Consider the following 26185-nt stretch of genomic DNA (forward strand, 5'->3'; position numbering starts at 1 on the left):
CATGGTAAAACCATCCGGGCTAGGGCCTTTTGCACTATCCGAAGAAGAGATTACTTGCCACACTTCTTGCTCAGAGAATTCCACCTCCAAAGCTGTACTCTGAATTGCAGAAAGTTGTGCAAAATCCATATTTAGGCACTCAACCTCCATTGCTGAATTAGTGTTGTAAGCCGTCTTGAAGAAATTGAACACACTGCTTCTAATTTTTCCTGAGTCCGAGATAAATTCTCCCTTAATTTTCAATGAATGAATAGTGTTGATCCTATTTCTTGTCAAAGCACTCAAGTGAAAGAACCTCGTATTTCTGTCCCCATCCTTAATCCACCTACTCCTGGACTTCTGACACCAGATGCTCTCCTCATTCCTTAACAGCCTCCACAACTCCTTTTTACATTCTACCATCTGATCCCACTCCCCTTTGGACAAGATTCCACCTTGCGACTTCCTTTCCCAATTCTCTATCTTCCCTTCAAGAACCGAAATGGAGTCTGACAGCCCAACATTGTTGATTCCAGGCCAACTTCTAATCTGGTTTTTAGCGTTTTGAAGCATTCTGAAAATTCCCCCAAAATTCCTCTTATTCTTCTCAACTGCCACAAGATTAACCACAAAATCATCAAAGCCTTGCTCCTGTAAAAGATAATTGAAGAATCTAAAAGGTTTTGGGCCCCAATTTATACAAACATCTTCCAGCAAAACCGGTTTATGATCAGACATAGAGATCGAAAGAAGTCTCTGTGAAATCTTAGGAAAACAGTTGAGAAAACTGTCACTTAACAAGAACCGATCAAGCCTAACCCATGTTGAATCTTCTCTAAAAGTACTCCATGTAAAAGACCCTCCTGACATGGGCAGATCAATGAGCTTAGCTCTCTGCACAAAAGTTCTGAAAATATTTAAAGTATGCCAGTTCTGAGCTTTCCCTAGCTTTTCTTCCGGATCAATATACGCATTAAAATCCCCCCTATACAAACTGGTAAATTCAACGAAACTACAAAACACAACAACTCCCCAAAAAAATCCTCCTTTTCGTCTTCAATAGCCGGGCCGTATACTTAATAAATACGAACTCCTTTTGATCATTCAAAAAATACCCCACCAATGCCAAAAACCTGCTGTGCACATGTTGATTGGTGACTTTGAACATATTCTCATTCCACATACTAATCAAACCACCCTTAGACCCCTGTGCAGGAGACAACTTCACTCCCTTTAACATACTCCCTCCTAACCTCCTTAGAATAGACTCCTTACAATGTTCTAGCTTGGATTCTTGAATAAACACCAGAACTGGTTTGACCTTCTTTACAAGCCTAGCGACAGAAGCGATCTTCTCCCTCCTCCCTAAACCTCTAATGTTCCACGAAAGAATTCTTAAATTCTGCATACAAATGTATCACTCCCAAACGCCCCAACCAAACCCATCCACCCGCAAAACCTAACCATCATATCCATCATCCTTTACAACCTCCAAACCATTCTCAAGGCAAATAATCTTTTCAATAAATTTCTCCTTCACATCCTTGAAAGAGATGCCTAACATCAGACATACTTCCCAAGTGGCCATAGCTTCCTCCACCAGCTTAGAAAAAAGAGGAGAGTAGGCTGTGTGAATATTAACCAACTCCAAGGCTTGATAAATTAAACCTCTTCTATTCTTTCTGCGAACTCTTCCTAACTTTGGAGAAGAAAACGCATCAGGTGCCGCACACTCTGACACTACTGCCGACGGCTGTTGTAATATTCTGCAATCTGATCCCTTCTGTTCTTGAATCGTATTAGCCTCTGAACCAATAAAATCAGCTCCTTTACACGAATTTAGCCATATTTTCCTGTTCCTCGACCTTTTATAAACTCTAGCATATTGACCACTTTTCTTTCTCCCATCCTGCGCTGATCGAATAGACATACAAGCAGACACAGGAAATCCCCTCTTCCACCTCTTAACACTCTTTACACTTACCTCCTTGTTTTCCTCCTGCACCAATTGACTTACCACTTCCATCTCCATTCTATTTTCTTCGACTACCTGGACACCCTCACCTGCTTTTCCAATTAAATCGCAGCTATCCACCTCTACTAAATCATGAAGAGACTGAAACTTGTTATTCTCTCCTACATCATCCCACCTCACCTTAACCGCCGGCCCAGCAGGAATAATTTTAGTAACTGGTGAAAAGGAATCCCAGTTTGAATCAGATTGGGCTGAGCAGCTCGGATCCACCACTGCTCTCAGCCCAAGACCCGCATATTCCATATTAAAAACTGGCTCCACTTCACATTCCAGATTCCCTGACAGCCCATCACTATTGGATTTCGTGTGGGACGTCTTTTCAGGGAACTGTTCCCCACCTTCCTTAATCCCCCCACTTTCTAAATTTCTTTGTCTCCACGTGTTCCCCTCTGTCCCCCCTACCACTGCTGACATTCCCCGAATGCCTACTTCCTTCCCTGAACTACTACCATCAACAGACCTCTTCTGCAACTTTTCTCCGATTATAGCCGACGGTGTATAATAACTTCCTCCCAAAGTAATTTTGACCTTAAAAGATCTTCCATAAGACCCTACAATAATGGATTCTTGAATGTCAAAAGGACTTGCAACCCTCATCAACAGTCTCGCCGATGAGAGATCCTCTTTATTTCTGGTCTCATCCAGTATACAAACAAGGTCTCCCCACCTTCCTGCTAATCTTTACAGGAATAGTTCATTCCAGCAAAGAAGTGGTAGCCCTACTAACTCTACCAAACCATACGCCATTGGAACACCTTCATCACTCAACACCGGAGATAACCATTGAAACCAGGAAAACATTTTGTCACGGTACTCCGACCACGCCTTACCGAAATCTTCATTTGACTTGAACATAACAATGACAGCATTCCCTACGAAACCCCAACTTACAATCTTTACCTGAAATCCCTCCTTTACGAATGCCTCCTTCACCATGTCCAGCTACATGGAATATTTGACTACCCCTGTTAATGAATACTTCACCCAGCCATAATCATCCGTAGGAATGTGCATATCCCATACATTCCTAACTCCATTTGCTTTCACAGACTGACCTCCTTCTCTCTCCACTAGTTCACACTCCATGTTCTTCGCGCTATCCCCCTTCAGCACTTCCTCGTACGATTTGCCATTCCTCAGACTACTCGCTCTTTCCGTTTGCATCTATTGCCTACCTCTGACCCCTGTGCCTGATTTGATACCTTCCGGTTGACGCTTATACCCCACTATACCTCTTCTCCTATTCTTCTTGTACTTTGCCACCCCCACTGTCACTCGCTTCCCATCAATCAGAGTTCCATTCACATTCTGAACTGCTCTATTGCAACTTTCCTCTAACGCAAATTGCACAAAAGCAAACGTGGACGATTTGTAGTTCGGTTTAAAAATAAAATTTGGAATATAAACCCCGACTATTCTACCATACTGGATGAAAATCTCTCTAAGCTCACTTCTAGAAACTCTCTTACTAAGGTTGTCAACAAAGACGGTCCATTCCTCATCGGAGGAGGGACTCCCATACACACTCGCTCCGTTTCTCTCTCTAACCATGACTAAAGAGACTTTGCTCTTCAGCTTGGAATTTTTAATTTTATTTATTATATGTAAGAACTATCTCTGGCCAAACTTTATTCAGTTTGATTTCCTTTTTCTCTCTCCAGGAAGCAACTCGGCCTGCAATTCCAATACTTCTAGCTGTTGCTGCTGTTCATCAGCATCTTATTCAAAATGGGCTGCGGATGTCAGCTTCCATAGTCACAGATACTGCTCAGTGCTTCAATACGCATCAATTTGCCTGTTTAATTGGATACGGGGCCAGGTGAGTTCTGTTTTTATTATCTATCTGAAGCTTATCTACCTTGTAATTTCCTTTTGTTCTTTTATTGAAAAGCATAAAGTACCATCCCAGAGGTTAGTGATAGAGGTGGTACTTTTCTGGTCTCTAGATTCTTGTTGATAGAAAACTTTCTTTTGGTTCTTTGCTAGATATAGGGGATGTAATTCTGTGTTACTCTGATTTGGTGGGGTGTCTGGATATGGGATGTGTCTGACATGGGTTCAATTTTTTTTCAAAGTTTTCCATGTATTTGGAGGATCCTTGGAGGGTCATATTTACATACCTGAGTCCAAATTGCATTGGACACAGATGCTTAAAGAAAAAATAAAGAGTTGGAGCAACATAGATGTGAACTATGCTTAATATTCCTCAGGATATGGGATTTCTATATGGTTTAATAGCATTGTTGGAGTCTACATCTTTATGTCAAGTCCGTTTTATAATAATTGCTTGGCAAAAGTGAGTCAAACATTCCTTGAAAGGGCATACTGCAATGAAAGTTCCTGCCATGTTCTTTTAGTAGTATAGGTTCAGATTCTAATGAATGATAACCTGAGAAAGATATCTTTTTGGTACCTTCAGTTTGTGTTGAAGAGATTGATGAACTGTGAACCCATGTAAATGTTTTTATTTATTTATTTATTTGGTTTGTACAAGATAATGCCTTGATTAGTGTTTGAATGTATGAATAGTTGGTTACTGTTTACTTTTATTATTATTAATTTTGAAACTTTCCTAATGGTTTATGTCATGCAATTTGTTTTCTTCCCTAAGATTTTCGAATTATGATTGTGCCTCCTTTTGTTATAACAATTTACTTTATTTTTGGTTCCTGAATCTAAAGGGACATATTTAGAATAATTAATAGAAGATGGCTATTAAAAAAATGGTTGTAGTCTATTTATGTTTGTATGCTTGTGCACATTTTTTAAACAATTTTTTCTCATTTGATCTAAGTTATGGATGGTGTTCGAGGCAACCGATTTTTTATGGAAAGTATAAAAAAGAAATTGTTTCTCATGATGTATTTATCACATAAACCCTTACATGGTAAAGTAAGAGTACAATTAACTTACTACATGGTGAAAATTTATCACATAAACCCTTACATGGTAAAGTAAGAGTACAATTAACTTACTACATGGTGAAAATTTATCACATAAACCCTTACATGGTAAAGTAAGAGTACAATTAACTTACTACATGGTGAAAAATTAAGTTTTCCCGTTTATTAGTTTTTACTAGTTTCAAGATCGGTACTTAATTTGCAAATTACTACTTGTTGCATCTCTTAATTCAAGCTGTGTGTTCTCGTTAAAGATGTCTTATTTAGTATGTTTATGATTTAAGATCAGGAGATAAGGTGTTCATAACATTTATTTGGCATGCGAGCGGTAGTCAGGAGGTTTATTTTGTTTTACTTGGTTCTTGTCATTCTGTTATTTGGTTCATAAAACCTATTTTGTCTTCATATCTTGAAACTGCTTCACCTTTTTGCTATTATCACTTTTGTAGTGCTGTATGTCCATATTTGGCATTGGAGACTTGTCGGCAGTGGCGTCTGAGTTCTAAAACTGTGAATATGATGCGGAATGGAAAAATGCCTACCGTGACAATTGAGCAGGCTCAGACGAACTTCTGCAAGGTCAGCGTATATATTTTTTTTTGATAAAAATGGGAGGCCTCGTTAAAATCCCCTTTCATACCCATCAAGCTACGAAAATAACTTAACAGGCATTGGAAGGAGGAAAATAGTACCTCAAAATTTTATTCCTTAAATACCAAGTACGTCAAGAGTTCATTACATCCATACACAACCAAAATACAACCTAAAAAATGACCAACAATCTACTGACATCTCATCAAAAACCATATCCCTAACTTAGCAAGACTTGCCCCACCTTACAAAACAACCCAGACATCCTATACACAGCAAAACAGTAGGTTGAACTACAAACAATTACCCAATTCCCGACTTTACAAGCTCGTCATCCTTCCAATTGTAACATCTTTGAATATGCCTTACAATTACATCTTTATTCACCACCACTACACAAATTTCCTTGACCAAAGATTCAAACAAAGCTGGACAAGAACCAGGATTTTTGATCCACTCCAAGGCCTTCAAACTGTCCGATTCCAAAATCAATCTTCCTTTAGATCTCCACTCCTTCTCAAAGAAAAAACTTAATCTTGTTTAATTGCAAGTAGTTCAGCCAAAATAGGAGGGTCAAGCCGCACTTTTTCTGAGAAAGATCCCAACAACTTACCATTCGAATCATGAATAAGTCCACCAATACCACCTCTAAGCCACTCATTCTCTGCTGCTCCATCAACATTTATCTTCAAAAAACATGAGGGAGGAGAGGACCAAGCAGGTGAATAGGATATCACTTACTTGGCTTTCCAATGAATATTTGCCAAAGATGGGTCACTCACTAAGCTATCAAACTGCATATTAGTACTAGGAAATTTTGCAACAAACCATGAAACCAATCTAAATCTAACGAGAATGACAGTTGAATTGAATCAAAATAACCCTTCTTGAAAATTATTTCATTCCTACACTTCCACATCGACCACATAATCGCCCCTGGTATTAACTCCTAAATGTGAGAGTAACAAACTAACTCCATCCAAGCCACTACTAGATCAACATGATTACATGGAAGCACCGTTGTAATTTTCCAATAAAGCAGAAAAGTACACCAAATATCCCACTCAAACTTACATGATACCATAAGATGCGTTTCGGGTTCGAGTCGACAAAGAGGGCACAAAACATCTTCCAAGCCTTCAACACCTTGTTTAGCAAACTCCAATTTAACAGCCAACCTCTGATGAATTACTTGCCTTACAAAGGTTTCCACTCTCGGGGGTGCCACCCCGAGCCAAAACTGCTTCGTCCAAACATAATTTATAGGCTGTTGTTCATACATTAGCCTAACACAAGACCTTACTGAATAAATACCCTCTCCATTCCCCGACCATATGCATCAATCATTATTCTCCTCACCACAAGGAAGATTCTTAAGCAAAGAATTTAGGTTTACCTAATGCTCTACCTCCCAATCAACAAGGTTCCTTCTCAAAGGAAAGTTCCAACACCAACCCGAATGATTCCGACATCTAAACTCAGCAATCGTTCCCTCCTTATTGACTGATAAAACAAACATTCTCGGAAACTGCACCTTAAGAGGGTAACCACCCAGCCAGAACCTTAAAGATTCACCATTTCCAACCTCATCCTCCTCACAATTATCCAATATTCCTTACCAAATCCAGGATGCCCTGTTAGTTGTTGTAAATTCAATCTGAATAGCTCTCGGATCTACATTATACTTGTTGCACACCAATCTTTTCCACCAAGTGTCCCTTTCTGTCGCAAATTTCGAAGATCATTTTCCAAGGAGTGCTCGATTCAGAAGCTTTAAATCTAAAATACCAAGACCTCCTAAATATTTAGGTTAACACACGGTTGACCAATTAACCCAATGGATCTTCTTCTTATCTTCCGAACCTCCCCACAGAAACTTGGCCATAATAGAATTTAGGTTCTTCAAAACATGGGTTAGTATTCTGAAAATGGAAAGGAAATATATGGGCAAAGAACTGAGCACTGATTTGATTAAAACCACTCTCCCAGCTAAAGACAGAGATGTCGCTTTCCACTCTGCTAATTTTTTGTAGAATCTTTGGACAACCGACTCCCAAAGCACTGCTGAATTCTTTTTCGCACCAAGAGGAAGTCCAAGGTACTCAATCAGAAACTCCCCCACAGAACATCCAAGTTCGTCCGCCCATTCCTTAATAGTGATCTCCTCCATATTAATTCCAACAATTCTGCTCTTCTCCAAATCCAACTGCAGACCCGACATTAACTCAAAAATTCGTAGCACTCTACTAACATTTTTCAGTTGGCCCATAGAAGCATTGCATAAAATTAGCAAATCATCCGCGAACTGTAGATGTAATAACATGAAAGAATTCCATGCCTTCCCGATTTCAAACCCGTAGAAAAACCCCAAATTTACCATTTTGGACAACATCAAGTTTAGTAATTCCCCGTCCAGATTGAATAACCAAGGGGACAAAGAACACCCTTGCCGAAGCCCTTTAGCGATCCTAAACTCTTTCGTCGGTACTCCGTTGACTAAAATAGAAATGGAGACTGATGAAATGCACTTGAATATCCAGGAACACCACCTCATTCCGAATCCCATCTTCTCCATAATTTTCAACAAAATCCCCAATTGACATAGTCATACGCCCTCCTAAAATGCACCCCTTTTTTTTTTATAGGAATAATAGGCCTCATTAAAAACCTCCCTCTTAGTTAGCTCTTGGAAAGAGTAACTATCGGAAGGAGGAAAAGAGTGCCTTAGTTTATTGAATAGAGAAACTATTACAATAAATTATACCAATACAATTAGGGCATCAGAATAAAACTATAATCTTAAAACACCCTATAAAAATACCCTTACAATCAACCAATCCCATCCTTAGCTAATTTATATGCTTCCCAATTACATCCCCTAGGAATCTATCGAATAATAATCGCCCTCTCATGAACTAAGGACACAATATCCTCAACAAGTGAACTGAAGAAACTAGGAACAGAATTAGGCAGCAGAATCCAGTCTACAGCAGATTTACCGTCACTTTCTAGGATCAATCTTCCCTTTGCCGCCCAATCTGATTATAGGAAAATGTCTAGGCCTTTCTTAATAGCTTTTAGTTCAGCCAACGGAAGAGGGCCTGGACCAATACTAACAGAGAAGGTCGATAGGATAATGCTATTACAATCTCTCAAAATACCTCCAATTCCTCCCTTCATCCCATCAGACTTGACAGCCCCATCAACATTAAATTTGTAAAAATCTATAGGGGGAGGCTGCCAACTTTGTTTCGAACTCCTATGAGTATTCTGGTAACCAAACCTGTCTGCTAGAGAGGGGTCCCCTACCAACAAATCAACTTGAATTTGGATAATAGGAAACTTTGCTAGAAACCATCTAGCCAACCTAAATCTTATTAGGAAAAAGAGAGAGGTTATATCAAGGCTAGAATTACAAAGTTTCCTAATAAGATTTAGGTTGGCTAGATGGTTTCTAGCAAAGTTTCCTAATATCCAAATTCAAGTTGATTTGCTGGTAGGGGACCCCTCTCTAGCAGACATGTTTGGTTACCAGAATACTCATAGGAGTTCGAAACAAAGTTGGCAGCCTCCCCCTATAGATTTTTACAAATTTAATGTTGATGGGGCTGTCAAGTCTGATGGGAGGAATTGGAGGTATTTTGAGAGATTGTAATAGCATTATCCTATCGACCTTCTCTGTTAGTATTGGTCCAGGCACTCCTCCGTTGGCTGAACTAAAAGCTATTAAGAAAGGCCTAGACATTTTCCTATCATCAGATTGGGCGGCAAAGGGAAGATTGATCCTAGAAAGTGACTGTAAATCTGCTGTAGACTGGATTCTGCTACCTAATTATGTTCCTAGTTTCTTCAGTTCACTTGTTGAGGATATTGTGTCCTTAGTTCATGAGAAGGCGATTATTATTCGATGGATTCCTGGGGGATGTAATTAGGAAGCAGATAAATTAGCTAAGGATGGGATTGGTTGATTGTAAGGGTATTTTTATAGGGTGTTTTAAGATTATAGTTTTATTCTGATGCCCTAATTGTATTGGTATAATTTATTGTAATAGTTTCTCTATTCAATAAACTAAGGCACTCTTTTCCTCCTTCCGATAGTTACTCTTTCCAAGAGCTAACTAAGAGGGAGGTTTTTAATGAGGCCTATTATTCCTATCAAAAAAAATAGACCAAAGAACTACTCCCGGAATGAATTTCCAAATGTTCGATTTTCTGTTTAGATCAGACCATGAACTTAGCAAAACTTGTGGATCATTAGGCAAAGCTGTATAGATGTCCTAAATCTTCAACATTCTGTTCCAAATATCTCCTGCAACTGAGCATGAGAAAAAAAGATGCTGGACTGTTTCTTCATTATTTTTACATAGTGGACATAGTGCGTCTTCCATAGGAACTCCCCTTTTCTTCAGCTCAATTTTGACTGCCAATTTCTTGTGTATGATTTGCCAAAGGAATGTTTCTACTCTAGGGGGAGCGAAACCTGACCAAACCCATCTTTTCCAAGAAAAACCACCTCCTTGACTATTTGATAGAGCCATCCTGCAGGATTTCACCGAGAACAGACCATCCCCCTTCCCAGACCAAGAAAGAAAATCCTCCATTGAGTCAGATAAATTAAAACAATTTAATGCTGCCATTAGTTCAATCCATTGATCCAATTCCCAATCACATAAGCTTCTTCTTGTTTGAACATTCCACACCCATCCATTTACATCAAAGCAACCAAAATCAGCCACCTTACCCCTTTTAATCATTTTTTCCTCCAGTAATCTATACTTTCATTTGCAAGGAAAGAACAATCCATAATCTGCCTATCCGGGATGAAAGCGAACTGTGATGACCCTATTAAATCATCAATACACCCTCTCAATCTCCTAGCAAGAACCTTTGATAAAATTTTATAAAGAGCACCTACGTGGTTGATCGACCTATAATCATCCAAGCATTCCGGGCTCGACTTTTTAGGAATAAGCGTAATGAAGGAATAATTTATTCTATTCTCCCAATCCTTCCCCATAAAAAAGTCGTTGAAGAATCTCATTATCTCGGGCTTTAATTTGGATCAAAATTTCTTGAAGAAGCCCATACTTAAACCGTCAGGACCAGATGCTTTATTACTGCCCGTCGAAGCCATAGCCTCCCATACCTCCTCCGAGAATGCGCTTTCCAAGAGTGAACTCTGTTCTTCCGATAGCCTAGCAAAATTTAGATCCATAGAAACCACATCTAGGGTGTTCTTTTGATTATAGGAAGCTTTGAAAAAGTCCCAGACAAAGTTCTTTATCTGATCTTATAAAAAAAATGTTCTTTATCTGCTTCGGGTCCGAAACCAACCTGTCTTCTATTCTTAGATACTTGATCGAGTTAATTCTGCCCCTATTTGCAGTACTTTGATGGAAAAATCTCGAGTTTATGTCGCTATCTTTAATCCGCTTAACCCGAGATTTTTTAAACCAAATTTGCTCATCCTTTATGTACAAGTCCCACAACTCCCTTCTTGCTTTCGCCAGTTCTTCCCTTGAAAATGCCAAAGACCCTTGTTGCCACCTCCATCTCATGAATCTTCTTTTCCAAATCCAGAATCAAAAATAATTATTGTTCGACCACCCCTTTGACTTCTTTAGATTTTTTAGTGTACTCATAACACCTCTTCTCCTCCTCCCCTTCTGTGTCTTCTCTATCTCCCTTTCCATAATTTCTTGAGAACCCTCTTCTTCTAGCAAATAATTGAAAAATCTAAACGGCTTCGGACCCCAATTTTGTCCCCTGTTTTCAAGCATAATAGCATTATGGTCCGACAACGATTTCGGCAATAGATGTTGCGATAGTTTTGGAAAAGCGGATGCAAAGTGACAATCTAACAGAAACCGGTCCAATCTGATTTCCGTTGATGCTTCTTGATTATTACTCCACGTAAAACGACCACCCGACAAAGGTCAATCAACCAGATTCGCCTGCATCACAAAGTCATTAAACAATTTCATCGAATGCAAATTCTGTGACAAACCAATTTTCTCCTCTCGATTCAAATAAACATTAAAATCACCCCCTATGCAGAAAGGATCATCCAACTTACCAATGAAAGACATAAGTTCTATGAAAGTCTTCTTTTTTTGTATCCACAAACGACCCATAAACATTTATAAAACAACACTGTACACCGGCTTCCTTAAAATCTCCCCAAATCGCAATAAACCTTCTGTGAATTTGTTGTTGCTTTAAAACAAAAACATTCTCATCCCACAAACTTATCATACCCCCCACTGGTCCAATCGAAGGCGACATAGCAATTCCCCGTAATATTTCCCCCTAATCCTTCTCAACAATATAGGACTCACTGACTCCATTTTTGATTCCTGGATGAACACAAAAGATGGCTTATTCTCCACAATCAACCTCCTCACTGTTCTACCCAACCCCTTTACATTCCATGAAATTATTGACAGCTCCAACATTAAACGAAAAACAAAATTACCTTCAAGCGAAACGAGAGATTAACTCCCATTCCTCTTAATCCTCTCCTTGTTCAACTTTTCCACTTTATCAACTTGTCCACTTTATCAACAAACATCTTCTTATCCCGAAAGGTTATGCCCATCATATTGTTGATTTTGCACGTAGCTTCTACCTCTTCCACATTAACTGACCTTCTCGAAGATACAGAGGGGCAAGAACTTCCCTAATCCTAGGCCATTAACACATCATTTCTTCTTGTTCTACTATAAACCCTATTGAAGAATATGCTATCTTCTCTTCCCACCGAAGCATGCCTGCCCACTTGACGATTTAACGATCTCTTTCGAATTGGAGAGAGAAACTTAGATTTAGATCGATTTAGATATCCCGATGATAATCTCTCTCTCAACATTCTCCCTTGACCGCTTAAGATCACCTCTCCCTTCAATTGGGTTCGTATCCCTTAGATTGGGTCTCTCATTAGACCCAATTAAGGTGTTTTCAAAAGTTAAAAGGCTAGAGTCCAACCTTCTCGGCCCATTTTCTAATTTCACTCTTCTAGAATTATTAATCAAAGGACCTTCCTGACATTCCACGTTGATTCCCTCCACTTAACTAAATTTATCATGGTATTGCATTTAAATTTATCCTTCTCTTTTCATTTTTTTCTCTACAAAGAGGTTATGGCCGAGGATACGCTTGACTCGATGGTTAAGTCCTGAATACAATGGGTCAAGGGTTCGAATATCACAATTTGTTTTCCTAAATCTTTTGAAATTTAAATGATAAAAGAATCTCTGAACTGGTTCAACATTGAACTAGTGCGGTTTAACCTGGTTCAACATGTTTGATCAGTTCGATGTATTCTCATTTTTATGCATGTGACTGGCCTAAACAAGCCATCGTTTCCCCACACAACTGGCCAGTCAGGTCCATTTTTCCACATTGAATCTTGTGAATCCTTGGCTAAGCTTAATTATTTCAAGTCTGAAGTGCTAAAATTAGCATTATTTTCAGTAAATTTTTTTAATGTGGGAAAGCTTAGTTGTCCATGAAATTTTAGAATACCTTTAGAACTCTTTTCCTTGAGTTTGCTCTTGTATATTGGGAGGGAGAGAGTTTTAAATTGCCTCTAAATTGCGTTTCTTTCTTATATTTTGCCTGTATGCTAAATCTTTGTCATGATCTAGGCAATCAAAGCTGGTCTTCTCAAAATTCTTTCTAAGATGGGCATCTCATTACTTTCAAGGTATTTAGTTCTGAACTTAGAAAGGGTTTGAATGATTAAATATGCATTTTAATGCCTTCTTATGTATTCATTTATTTCTGAAAATTAATTTACTATTGTTATTCTCTATTTAGTTATTGTGGTGCACAAATATTTGAGGTTTATGGACTGGGAAAGGAAATAGTGGATTTTGCATTTTGTGGGAGTGTCTCAAAGGTTGGCGGATTGACTTTTGATGAGGTTAGATAGACTACTTGCTCTTTCAATTGAATAGGATCCTGATTTCAGAAAATGTGTGTTTGTTTTTATGTAGTAATTTCTCTAGTCATTCTTTTTTAAACTGTTTTAAGACATTGCTAAAGATGCACCAATTCAGTTTTGTATGTTGGTTTTATATTGATCATTTTTTGTTTGTCATGTTTAATGAACTTGAGATTACATGACTCATACTGGTTTTATTGTGTTCCGCCAAGGCTTTAGACGAATTCTGTTGACCCTTGACATTAATTTCTGGATATTTATATATCCTTGAATGTCTCAACTTCAAAAGCTAGTCTATAATCTTGGAGAGATTGACAACCTGGGTTTTCAGAGTTCAGAAACATCTCACGTTAGATGAAGTAGTTTAAGTTGGTGAGATTTTCATACTACTAGATTCAGCACAATGCTGGTTAAGTTGATGTATCTCTTTTGTGGGCTTTAGTACTTGTTCTCTTTTATACTTGTTCTCATGAAAATTGATTTTAAATGGTCTTTAGTGGTTTGGAAAAACCTTTTAATGCCTTGCCAGGAACTTCTATTGTTATGGGTCTTTCTGATTCCACCAAACCCTTCTAGTATGCGAACGACAGGTTATAAGTACCCAATCAATAGCTTTTGGTCAATATCAAATTCTCTTATTTATTCCGGGATTCTCACGGTTTCCTCTAATGCTTGGTTCTTCATTTACCAAATAAACTAAATCACCCAATGTTGAATTTTGACCGTGATGCATGGATGGGTGATGCTGATTTAATTAAATATTTAGGGATGCATTTTTGTCGATTTTACAATTTTTTTTATGGACCCACATGACATTTTATGTTAGTTTTGTTATGCTTGCTTATTTACCAGGTACTAGGGTTTAGGGAGTATCCTATTGAGAGTTTACCACTTTGAAATTTCCCTTGGTTTTGACATTCTCTCCAAATCTTGAGTTTCTTGTCATTTTCTCAATATTTCCTCTGTACCCTGCCTCAAGTGGCCTTCTTAATTTGTTTAATTTCCTTGCATTCTTTGGCCATTTTAATCTCAATATTCTGATTAAGGAGTTATTATGCTATTTACTTCTGCATCATTTGGTTTTGTAAACATTAATTCTTGTTTCCTACAGTTGGCGAGGGAGTCATTGTCTTTCTGGGTGAAGGCATTCTCTGAAGATACAGCTAAAAGATTGGAAAATTTTGGATTTATACAATTCAGACCTGGAGGTATCACTTATTGCAAAATATTTATGCTTATATGTGCTTCATAAGGAATACATGATTTTACTTATAATTTGGTATCTCTTCTATTCTGATGATAACATACTTTTTCTGGAAATGAGTGAATAATGTGCTTGATTTAGTTATAATTTATGCAAATCAGCTTGAAAGACAATATCATCCTAGCTTGAATTCTGTCGCTTCAGTTATTCCCTGATTTAGTGGTATTCTTGAGCACAATGGTCTATTGAGTATATTAAATTTCATCTTCTTGTGTTTATATTTTTCTTAATTATAATTTAATTGTTACAAGGGGAGTACCATGCAAACAACCCTGAGATGTCAAAACTACTTCATAAAGCTGTCCGCGAGAAGAGTGAAAGCGCGTATTCAATTTATCAGCAGCACTTGGCCAATCGTCCAGTCAATGTTAGTCGATACGTACAATATCCCTTCTTTATTGTTTCAATGCTATTGTTATAAAATTACATGATTTGTTCCTAATATTATAAATGCAGGTTCTCCGTGATCTTCTTGAATTCAAAAGTGAGCGTGCACCAATTCCTGTTGGAAAAGTTGAATCAGCCTTATCTATTGTTAAAAGATTTTGCACTGGTGGAATGTCGCTTGGAGCCATTTCAAGGGAAACTCATGAGGCAATAGCCATTGCCATGAACAGATTAGGTGGGAAGTCTAATTCAGGAGAAGGTGGTGAGGTAATCCAGGACAGGATATATATCTTAGTTTTGTGTCTGCTATATTTCTTTTGAGCAATATACATGTGAATGAGTGTATGTATGTTTGTGTGTTAAAGTTACTCCTTTGGTCACTAACTCATAGTACTTGCTATATCTAAAGAAAAGGTCACTGTCCTGTTACACATGGGAAGTGGTTTGTTCTATTTACTGTTTTATTAGGCACTCATTCTGAAAGCAAATTGTAGACCAGAATAATCTTGAAACTTATCACTGCACAGAAATCTTGACATGTGTCTGTTGGCTTAGCTGAGAAGCTATAGGGCATTGATAGGTTTGGTTCAGGTCTTCCTATGAGAATGGCTTTTTTCTCCCATCAATTAAACCATCAAACATTTGGAAATAAAATGAAGAAACTAATGGATTTTGTTTTATTTCTTCAAGGATCCAATTCGCTGGAAGCCACTTATTGATGTTGTTGATGGGTATTCTCCCACGCTGCCACATCTTAAAGGTCTTCAAAATGGTGATACTGCTACAAGTGCTATCAAACAGGTCATTGAACAGAACTGTGCTTAAAAAAAGTTTCATATGATTCTGTAATGTGTCATGTAGACCACATGGAGTTTTCTTTAGGGCACTGATACAATACATCTGTTGTCATCTTGCACAATGTGAATTGTATACATTTGTATTGGTTATTCATTTGCACCAAAACTGTGTAGCACTTAGCTATCTTTGGTTTCAAATGTGACTTTACTTGGCTACCTTATTATTTATTCTGTCACAAATGATACAACTAGGAATTTCATTTAGATATTTATTGTAAGAACTAAAAAGTTAAAATACAGCTTTTTTTTAATAAAAAAAAGACAATATACTGATTTCAATACTTGAATCTACTTTATTTTTTGGTAAAGTTTAAAATATTTTTTAAGAAAAATAACTGAATACCAATATGGTGGGATCTTTATGAGCACCAGGTTCTAAAGTCAATACTGGCATAAACACATAGGATAGTGCTTAACGATCCTAAAATTTTTTTATTAGAAGGGAAGCACATAGATAAATCTAATTGTTCTGATCTTCTAGTAGCAGTATGTGCTTTTGATAATCGAGTAGTCAGCAGATTGTTCCTTGTATTCTCATGCATCACTATTTCTTCAGGTTGCTTCTGGTCGTTTTGGTGTTACTCCCACATTCTTAGCCAATGCTGATCAGTTGGAAATCAAAATTGCACAAGGTGCTAAGCCTGGTGAAGGAGGTCAGTTGCCAGGGAAAAAAGTTAGTGCATACATTGCAAAGTTAAGAAACTCTAAACCAGGTGTCCCACTTATATCTCCACCTCCGCACCATGACATTTATTCTATCGAGGATCTTGCTCAATTGATATTTGACCTACATCAGGTAATTGATTGCTTCATTTTAATCTAGATTTGACTTGTACATATAGTACCTGAACTATAACAGATATTGTGAACTTGGAAGACATTTATCTAGTTTCACCATAAACACTGTTAAACAAACTTGCTTTTGTGGCATCAAACAAGTTTTTGACATCTCGCCTACTGATACTTGAAAAGGGTTATTGGCTTGAAAACCAATTATTTAAATGTTGAAAATCAGTTAATCTTGCGAAACGGTTTCTACTAAATTGCTACTGGTTGCAAAAGTTGTGGGTGCTAGTTGCACATGTTTTTAGTTCTGCTACCAAAATATCATTTTAATCTGTTTAGGCTTTGCTAAAAGTAGTATCCTTGGAGTACTGATAAGAATACTATCTTGTATCTACCAAATAAATAGGTCAATCCTAAGGCTAAGGTATCTGTCAAGCTAGTGGCAGAAGCTGGAATTGGAACAGTTGCATCTGGGGTTGCGAAGGCTAATGCCGACATCATACAGGTGAATCATCACAATTTATTACCAGTACCCTGAGCTCATAGCTGTGTCTTGTTTCTTCAGTTTTTATATCTATGCCCTTGAATAATGTTATTATTATTTCTGATGTCTTCAATTGCATATCTCTGAATCTTTTTTCCCAAGACGGTTTACCTACAAATATTGTCCCTTGCCAAAGTGCGTAGAAAGTTTATGCAATCTTCTTTTGTTAGAGAACTTAGAGAGTTAGAGTATACATTTTTAGGCCAGCTTTTGTTAGATTATAGTAGTGTTTGACCCAAGCGTCACAAGTGAAATTGTTTCCTAATAATGAAAAACATGTCTATTGGTAACTTTGAATATTAACAACTAATGAATTGGTCTCTTAGTGTCAAAGGAATTGGAAGATGTGAGCCTAAAGGATAAAGTGGATCTGTTGGTTCACGTGGAGAGGGATAATGAAGTTGCCTTTAGGAAAAATAGTGAGTCTGCATGTGCTTTTGTAGGCTCAAAGGATTATTTTAATGATTTCCCCATGTTGGATGGTCGGGCTGAGATAAGGGAGGTGGAGGAAGGGATTCACGAGGGCTGTTCTTACAACTACGCTTTCGTAAATCCAAAGGGTATCGCAAGGCAGTACATGAGACCTAAGGTGGGTTCTGGCAACAAATTTAGATCTAAACAATTTTTTCAAGGGAATTTTACAGCTCCTAAAAGAAAGTATAGGGGTTCCCGAAGCAAGAGCCATCAGAGTAAGGTGCATTGGGAGGAAGAGGTGTCTGTTTTTGATGGCAGATTCTCTTATGAATCTGATTTTCCAGCATTGGGGCAGTCTCAACAGAAGGATACGTTCAATTCCTTGCCTTTTGGGAAAGATTTGGGTTGTGAGTCTAATGGCGCAGTAGTGTATCTATTGTCGGAAGACGATGGCGGGGGAAGGAGTAGAAGGTTCAGGTGATCTACACCATGCTTTTTGTTTGGAGCTGGAAGTTCGGATGGTCTTTAGCCAACAAGACGTGGTGATGTGGTGGAAAGGCGGCTATATGCGTGTTTTTTTTGTTTTCTTATCATGTGAAAGCTCCGTGGCCTTTGAGTTAGAAGTTGGCTTTTATGGTTTTAGTCAGCTGTCACCCTTGGCTTTTTTCTGGTTGTTTTGTTTGATTGAGTGTCTATCGGGCCTCATTTAGGTTTTTTGTTTGGCCAGTCTTTTTTAGGCTGTTGTTGTTGCTTTGTTGGATTAGGCTGGTTCTGGTAGGATTGTTGGTGGCTGTTTTTGGTGTTTTGTTCATATTGGGGGTGGCTCCCTGGTTGTATCGTGTTCTTTCTATGGTTAATAAAATCTTAAGGCACTCTTTTCCTCCTTCCGCTGATTAAGGAGCTTCTCTATAAGCTCCTTTAATCATGAAAGAGGTTTTTAACGAGGCCTGCAATTCCTATAAAAAAAAAACAACTAATGATAAATAAAATAACTGCAACAGAGGAAAGTAATACTAAGGAGCAAACGTTAACTTTTCTAGAAGAAGATATTTACAGCAAAAGTTATTATATCACTTGAAAGATTTCCCAGAACCAGAAAACAGATGACTGCAGAACTTCAATATATGTGGAACAATATATTAAAACAATTATTTTCATAAAAATGAAATCTACTATGAAGCCTCAACATTATGTTTAAAACTCAATACAGCAAAACATTAGGAAATGAAAGAGGGAAGATGAATTAAAAAAAGAAACTCCCATAATTTGTGATGCTAATGGTATATTTACACATTCTAAATATACCAAAGAACACCATTAAGATATGAACACATTTTATATTACATGGAAACGAAATTAGAAATAAAGCTAGATCTTGTATTTGATGATCCTATTAATATTGAAGGATTAAAAATGAATAGATGAATAAGCAAATTCACATATGAAAGAATATATTAAAAACTAAGGAAAAAAGAAATTAAAGTGTACTCGATGTTGTTCAAGCTGTTGAAGCGTGTACCTCCGTGTTGCCACCTTAGCATAAAAAATGGTGCCTTGTACCGCTTCATGACAAACACATTTGATAAACCATGTGCTTGGTGCCCCAACGTGTGCTTTTCTGTAAGGACTAAGGCGATAGGCATAAAGGACCACCTGATTGAAGTTCTATGTTTCAAAAAGATTGTATATCATTTTTCATTAGATATACCTTTACTAGTAAGAAAAAGGACAATCAAACTATCTACGGATTTGATGAATTAGTACTCCCTTTGTGCCGTTTCTTAACACCTCGAAGTTCCTTCTCCCTTTGCACTTATGAAACTAAAAAGTTATTACCTAATTTAATCATGGAAGAAATAAATAAAACCAAGTAAAAACTACTATAAATTTTGTAAATCTGAATTAAAACTTCATGTAATTAGCTAACTTTAACTAAAAAATGTGGCTGAATAACTTTATTGCATAGATTTTAAATAATATTTACAATTTCAAGTAGAGTTTTGTGGTGAATAGGAGATAGAGAACCTCAATCCTAGCTGAAAGTGATGATATTTACGGTCCATAAAGCTTTGTATCTGTGATCTTAATTTTTGGTTTGGTTTGGTTTGGTTTATATCTCTTTAAATTCTCAGTCCTAGAAAGCTCATTAATACAAACATGCTACTTACTGGAATTTTAAGGTAAGAGTTAAATTGCCAATTAAAAGAGATGTAAATTTCAAGAGTCACTAATTGGTTGGTTTTAGCAGGATCTTCTCCTCTTTCCTAGTTTTTCATCTTGTTCTTTGAAGTTTCCACGTCAAAGTGGAGCGGTGAAGAAGATTAAACTTCTGGCATATCTATTATCTTGTCACAAAGTGCCTCTTGTGAAGTTGATTGCATCAAGATAACTGTTATTTTGAGTTTATTATGAATCTCAAAAGTTCCCTTCACAGCTAAATGGAAAAGACTTACACTAATGTACTTTTGGCATTTTCATCTGGTGCAACCAGTAGTGCTAGCAAATCAAGATTTCTTCCTTGCAAAGCTGATGCGTGCCTTGTATATTCATGAGAAAGAGTGTTGTGTCTGCTCATCGTCTATATTTCGTGTGTCTTTAATGCTACTATTTTCTTTTCTTTTCAATTATGGATTTATATGTCTGTATCTGTGAGTTGTTCATAAATGTAAAAAGGAGAAAGCAAAATTAAGAAAGCTGCATTTGAACATAGCTGTGAGGAATCCATCAGAACTCAATTCACTACTGTAATCTGCTTTTGCAGATATCAGGTCATGATGGTGGTACTGGAGCCAGTCCCATAAGTTCCATTAAACATGCTGGTGGTCCTTGGGAGCTTGGACTTACCGAGACCCACCAGGTATGTCTTTTATCCTACTAATTAAATCATGGAAATTTATTTACTGTTTATCGAGAGCAATCTTAAATCACTGATCTTTTACAGACTCTCATTGAAAATGGACTAAGAGAAAGGGTAATTCTCAGAGTCGATGGTGGTTTCAGAAGTGGTGTTGATGTTCTAATGGCTGCAGCCATGGGTGCTGATGAGTATGGGTTTGGTTCTTTGGCAATGATTGCCACTGGATGTATTATGGCTCGCATTTGTCACACAAATAATTGCCCAGTTGGAGTTGCCAGTCAGGTACTAGGATACCCTTTTCCTTATGTGATGCTGTGATTGCTTGTGCTCGTATGTGATGTACTATCCCCTACATTTTGTTATTAATACATATTTTTTATTTTAACATTAGCGAGAAGAACTTCGTGCAAGGTTTCCTGGTGTGCCTGGTGACCTTGTGAATTTCTTTTTATATGTTGCAGAGGAGGTAATCCATAATCCTTATTCTTGATGGGGTTTTGTATTCATTTCCCCCAATTTAGAATTCATTTCAGATTACCTTTTCAAAATTATTCTTCTTCATTCTTCCCCCTCTGATAGATTTTTTTTTTATTTCTTTGAGGTGCGTGGCATGTTAGCACAACTGGGTTATGAAAAGTTGGATGATATAATTGGACGAACAGATTTACTCAGACCACGAGATATTTCTCTAGTGAAGACCCAGCATCTTGATCTGAATTATATCTTGTCGGTATGTTTTTAAATCATTGTCTGCTCTTGTTACATCAGTGTTTTCCTTGTGAACATGTTTATTTTTCATTTGCACTCAACATGGGAGTTTCTGGTTACTAGAATGCTGGATTGCCAAAATGGAGCAGTACTGCCATCAGGACTCAAGAAGTTCACTCAAATGGTCCTGTTCTGGATGATAATATACTTGCTGATCCTGAGGTAACGCTTGAATAATTATTAATGAAAATTTTTGTTGATATTTATGCTTATAGCATTTTTATGCATGCGTGTGGGTAATTTCACATCTATGATCAATGGCATTTTTCTCGAATGGGACATTGAGAGGTCCTACCTTGTGAGATATAGACAAACAAAATACTCTGCTGTAGTCCCTTCTGTTTCAAATGTTTAATTCTTATAACATGATTCAACAAAATTCTCCACTTTTGACATATAATTTTGTATGAAGTATGGATATGGCTCAACCCCCATGCATTTGATGTTGTGTTTGTGTTGATTGCTTACTCATGTTTGATATGCTGGGATATGTGTCCAACATGGCTGAATATAGAAAAAATTTAAAATAATATGGATGCCAATTACGGAGGCCGCACTGCCTTGACCAAAAGGTGTAAGAAAATTTGAGATTACCAAATTTCGTATGCTGCTTATTGGTCTTGTTTGTTTCCATCCTTTGGTTCTAGGTTGGATGATAACATTTTATAACATTATAATCCCACGTCATGTTACTGGTAATTGTTAACTGCTACATAAATTGGTTAAGTCTTGAGTTTGTTATAGCCTTGTATCCATCGGGACTCTTCACCTGTAGCCAATTAGTGATGCCTTTATAGGAACTACACTGGTTGGTAGAAACACCAAATTGCAATACAAGAGAAAAAAGTTAGGTAGATTTTAATGTTTAAACCATAATATGAACATTGTTGATTGAATTTAATTGTTCAGCATCAATTTTCGTTTGCCATCAATTTTGAAGCTTTCTTTCATTCATTCAGGTCTCCGATGCAATTAAAAATGAGAAAGAGGTACATAAGACTGTAAAGATATACAATGTGGACCGAGCTGTTTGTGGTCGTGTAGCAGGTGTGATTGCAAAAACATATGGTGACACTGGGTTTGCCGGGCAGATTAATATAACGTTAGATCCAACTTAATAGTTGATGTTTTTCCATAAGAATACATCTGTGTCAGGCAAGCTAAATTAATTTTATTCTTGTTCATAGATTTACTGGTAGTGCTGGGCAATCATTTGCATGCTTCCTGACTCCTGGAATGAATATTCGGCTCATTGGAGAAGCTAACGATTATGTGGGAAAGGTATTGTGACTGACTTGCTATCTGCATGCTCTGTTGGATAAATTTAAGACTTCAAAAATCTGTTGATTTTCCCAAATTTTGACCTTGGTCAGTAAAAAGTTTGCAATTTTGTGATTCGGTGGATTTCTTTTTTTCTTTTATCGACTATGGTTTCTATCGACTGAGCTAGGTACGAGGCAAACTAAACAATAAACTATGTAAAAGATTCCCTTTTTCAACTATGCATTTTTAAACTCGTGCTTTGGTATTAACCGAAGGTCCTAAACTGATTTGTGAACATTGTTAGTGAACTTTCAAGTTAAATTGTAATTTAAAGATAAAATGAACCTTCAAGCAATGATTGAACTCCATTGTTTCTTCATAGAATCTGACATGAACTCCATAAATAAATATTGCAAGGGTATGGCTGGAGGCGAGTTGGTTGTAACCCCTGTAGAGAATCCTGGGTTTTGCCCCGAGGATGCAACTATAGTAGGAAATACATGTTTGTATGGAGCGACAGGTGGCCAAGTCTTTGTTAGAGGGAAGGCTGGAGAGCGCTTTGCTGTGAGAAACTCACTTGCCCAAGCAGTGGTTGAAGGAACTGGTGACCATTGCTGTGAGTACATGACTGGTGGTTGTGTGGTTGTACTTGGAAAGTGAGTATCTGTTAATTTTTTTGTACTGGTTATCACTAAGCAACTTGACGTAATTCAATTATCTAAAAGAAACAATGTGATTCATTGAACATCTGTATTTATTTTTGACAGAGTCGGGAGAAATGTTGCTGCTGGAATGACTGGAGGTTTAGCATACATACTTGATGAGGATGATACTCTACTACCCAAGGTTTGAGCAGAAATGCATATCTTCCTCTTATATCCTGGCTTAATTTATTATATGTTGGAAAGTACTTAATGATCTTGCATCCTTGATTATAATTTCTAGAAATGCTATGCGGTTAATCTGTGATGAGACCTCTGCTTCCATAGGAAATGATTCTTAACTAAATGTATGTCATCAGTTGCTCCCAAGCTGACCTTTGCCACATAAAACATACACAGAGTTTATAAATATTTTAATGCTTCTAATTGCCTTCTTTCTCCTTTCCACTTCAACTCACCCTATTATTGCACATGCCCGCGTATATATATATATATGAACTCATTAAGCGACCTCAATGGTAAAAGAGAGTGTTGTTCTCCCTAGAGGTCCCGGGTTCGAGTAGTTGCGTCTGCAGGGTGTGTGCGCGTCAATGGCTAAGAAAGATTTTGAACAGATACTACCTTGTAATCACCCCAGACTATTCAAAAAAAGTGTGTGTATATATATTATTATTTAAATCTACTTAAAAGGATCTTTGGCATCACTTAAACACTGCTTGTGGAACTGTTTTTTTCCAGTGCCAATGTATCAGATGATAATCCTATATATATATAGGCCAGTTTATTTTTCCCCACCCTCTTCTCAGGCTAAAAGACGAAGAGGAGGAAGATGATGTCTTTTTGAACATCAATTTCTTCAAACTTTGAGGCTAGCAATTGTTAACCAAAGCATTAGATACATAGATTTGGAAATGAAAGTCTCTTACACATTTTGAATCCGCGTTGTTCATTTTTTGGCCATCCTAGCTTAAGTATAATCCATATGATGCATGTCAGTGGAAATTAATGTTTCCGTTTTGGTTCTTTTGCTGGATTGAATATCTCTGAGAAAAATACGTTATACTATTATCATCTGGCTTCCAACACTAGAGCTAAATAAATACTTAGAATTTTTCATTTTTTGGTTTCCCTGCCTCCCCCCCCCCCTTCTCCCTCCCTCCCTCCCTCAATCTATATTATTATATACGAGAATTTTCATATTTGATCCCATTTATTTAATTTTGACTCTGCATCCCCTCCCTTCTTTTGTTCTCCTTTATGAATTCATGTTGCGTAATCATTTAGTGGATTTTTTTTTCATTTATGATTAAATTTATCTCATCACCATCTTTATTCCTTCAGATTCACATCTTCACAATTATATAAATGCTTGATCAGGTAAATAAGGAAATTGTGAAGATCCAAAGAGTAACAGCCCCTGTTGGACAGATGCAGCTTAAGAGCCTTATTGAGGCCCATGTTGTAAGTTCACCTTGAATTGTCAAACAATCATTATGAACCAGCTCAATAAACAAATTATTTGACTTGTCACGTATTTCTTACGTTAAAAGCCACTGCCTGCTGACCATTGAGCAGTGGCAGAGAGACGTGAGATTGGCCTGGCTAAGTTCTACTATTCTCTTATGTGCATGGTGAATGCAGTTTAGGCTCTTCAAATAGTATATGAAAACTAATCTGCCCCCCTCAAAACTCCAAAGCTTAGTATTGAAATCATGATGAGTCCAACTTACAACTTTTCGGAATAGTAATTCTAAGAAAAAAAATATTATCCTACAAATTTTAAGTGATTTGTTCGTAAGAAAAAGTTGTCATAAGCACGTCAACCTATTTTATATGCTGAATTTAACTTGCATGATAGTCTGTGTGCATGGGCACATATATTCTCCTTAATAGAAACATATAGCCATTTATTATGATTTTTCTATTTATACATATATTCTCTTCTTCACTATGTGTGCATGGACACATATTCTCTTCTTTATAGAAATACATAGCCATTTATACATGATAGCCATTTATTACTAAAAACACATTGATTTTCTTTATTTTGAGTGAATTTTATGTGGTCCTCTAATGCCAAATCTCTGATGTCTAGTAGTTCCGTACATGCAAATCAGCTTAATAGCTGCATTGCCATTATTTTCTTGAACAACATCTTTACTTTGAGTCTTCATGATGAAGGAAAAAACTGGGAGTGCCAAAGGCTCTATGATATTGCTCGAGTGGGACAAGTACTTGCCACTGTTCTGGCAGCTGGTTCCACCTAGTGAAGAAGATACCCCTGAGGCTTGTGCAGACTATCAGAGCACAGCTGCAGGGAAGGTGACATTGCAGTCAGCCTGAGATGATGATCGGACCATTTGTTGAATGAAAGAATTGTTGTAGCCCCACACTGTAGAGATCAACCAAAAGGGGATTGTTGTGATGTTATGAATGAATGCTATCATGCTTAGTGGAGTTTGATGTGGAGAGAGGAAGAGCTTCGGCAGTCAATGGTAAGCCATCAGCTTCTGGTTTTGATCCCGTTTCTGATCGATCCAAAAGCATTCAACTTCCAAGTGTTATAGCAGTTGTGTGTAGTCATCTCTGCTTGAAAGTGGTAGATTCAGGTTAGTTTAGTTACAATCTTGTCGACGGTTTATTTGGTTGGCAACAATTATGCCCAGACTTGCTCCTTGCAGCCATTTTATTATCCGACTAAACTTCGTTCTACGCTTGTATTCAGTTTCGCTATTACTTATTGTGCTTCGGATCATAGTTTATTTATTCTGTCAGCAAACAAATTGGAATATAAACCATGTAATGTCCATTTCTATGAATACTAGTTTTATAGAGTCCATATGGACCAAGATACAACTCTATGTACTACCATGATGTGGTAAATGAGCATCAGGCTTATAAATAAAGAACAAAACCGGTTGTGAAAATGG

General features: G+C 37.3%; 1 protein-coding gene across 2 annotated transcripts in view; it reads left to right on the forward strand.

Annotated features, from left to right (window-relative positions):
- LOC120139779 (ferredoxin-dependent glutamate synthase, chloroplastic) overlaps positions 1–26185 on the forward strand; it is a 67526-nt gene extending 41341 nt beyond the window's left edge. For both annotated transcript variants that reach the window (XM_039154913.1, XM_039154914.1), the window contains 21 exons: positions 3676–3833; positions 5367–5496; positions 13155–13213; positions 13327–13432; positions 14565–14661; positions 14969–15084; positions 15174–15371; positions 15795–15905; positions 16518–16757; positions 17154–17252; positions 20467–20562; positions 20647–20844; positions 20954–21028; positions 21164–21292; positions 21394–21492; positions 22290–22432; positions 22518–22611; positions 23011–23249; positions 23361–23439; positions 24633–24716; positions 25437–26185. In XM_039154913.1, the coding sequence (XP_039010844.1) occupies positions 3676–3833; positions 5367–5496; positions 13155–13213; positions 13327–13432; positions 14565–14661; positions 14969–15084; positions 15174–15371; positions 15795–15905; positions 16518–16757; positions 17154–17252; positions 20467–20562; positions 20647–20844; positions 20954–21028; positions 21164–21292; positions 21394–21492; positions 22290–22432; positions 22518–22611; positions 23011–23249; positions 23361–23439; positions 24633–24716; positions 25437–25598 (2712 nt within the window). In that variant the 3' untranslated portion in view covers positions 25599–26185. The remainder of the gene's footprint in view (positions 1–3675; positions 3834–5366; positions 5497–13154; positions 13214–13326; positions 13433–14564; positions 14662–14968; positions 15085–15173; positions 15372–15794; positions 15906–16517; positions 16758–17153; positions 17253–20466; positions 20563–20646; positions 20845–20953; positions 21029–21163; positions 21293–21393; positions 21493–22289; positions 22433–22517; positions 22612–23010; positions 23250–23360; positions 23440–24632; positions 24717–25436) is intronic.

The sequence above is a fragment of the Hibiscus syriacus genome, unplaced genomic scaffold (assembly GCF_006381635.1).
Source record: "Hibiscus syriacus cultivar Baekdansim isolate YM2019G1 unplaced genomic scaffold, ASM638163v2 tig00110773_pilon, whole genome shotgun sequence".
Classification (NCBI taxonomy): Eukaryota; Viridiplantae; Streptophyta; class Magnoliopsida; order Malvales; family Malvaceae; genus Hibiscus; species Hibiscus syriacus.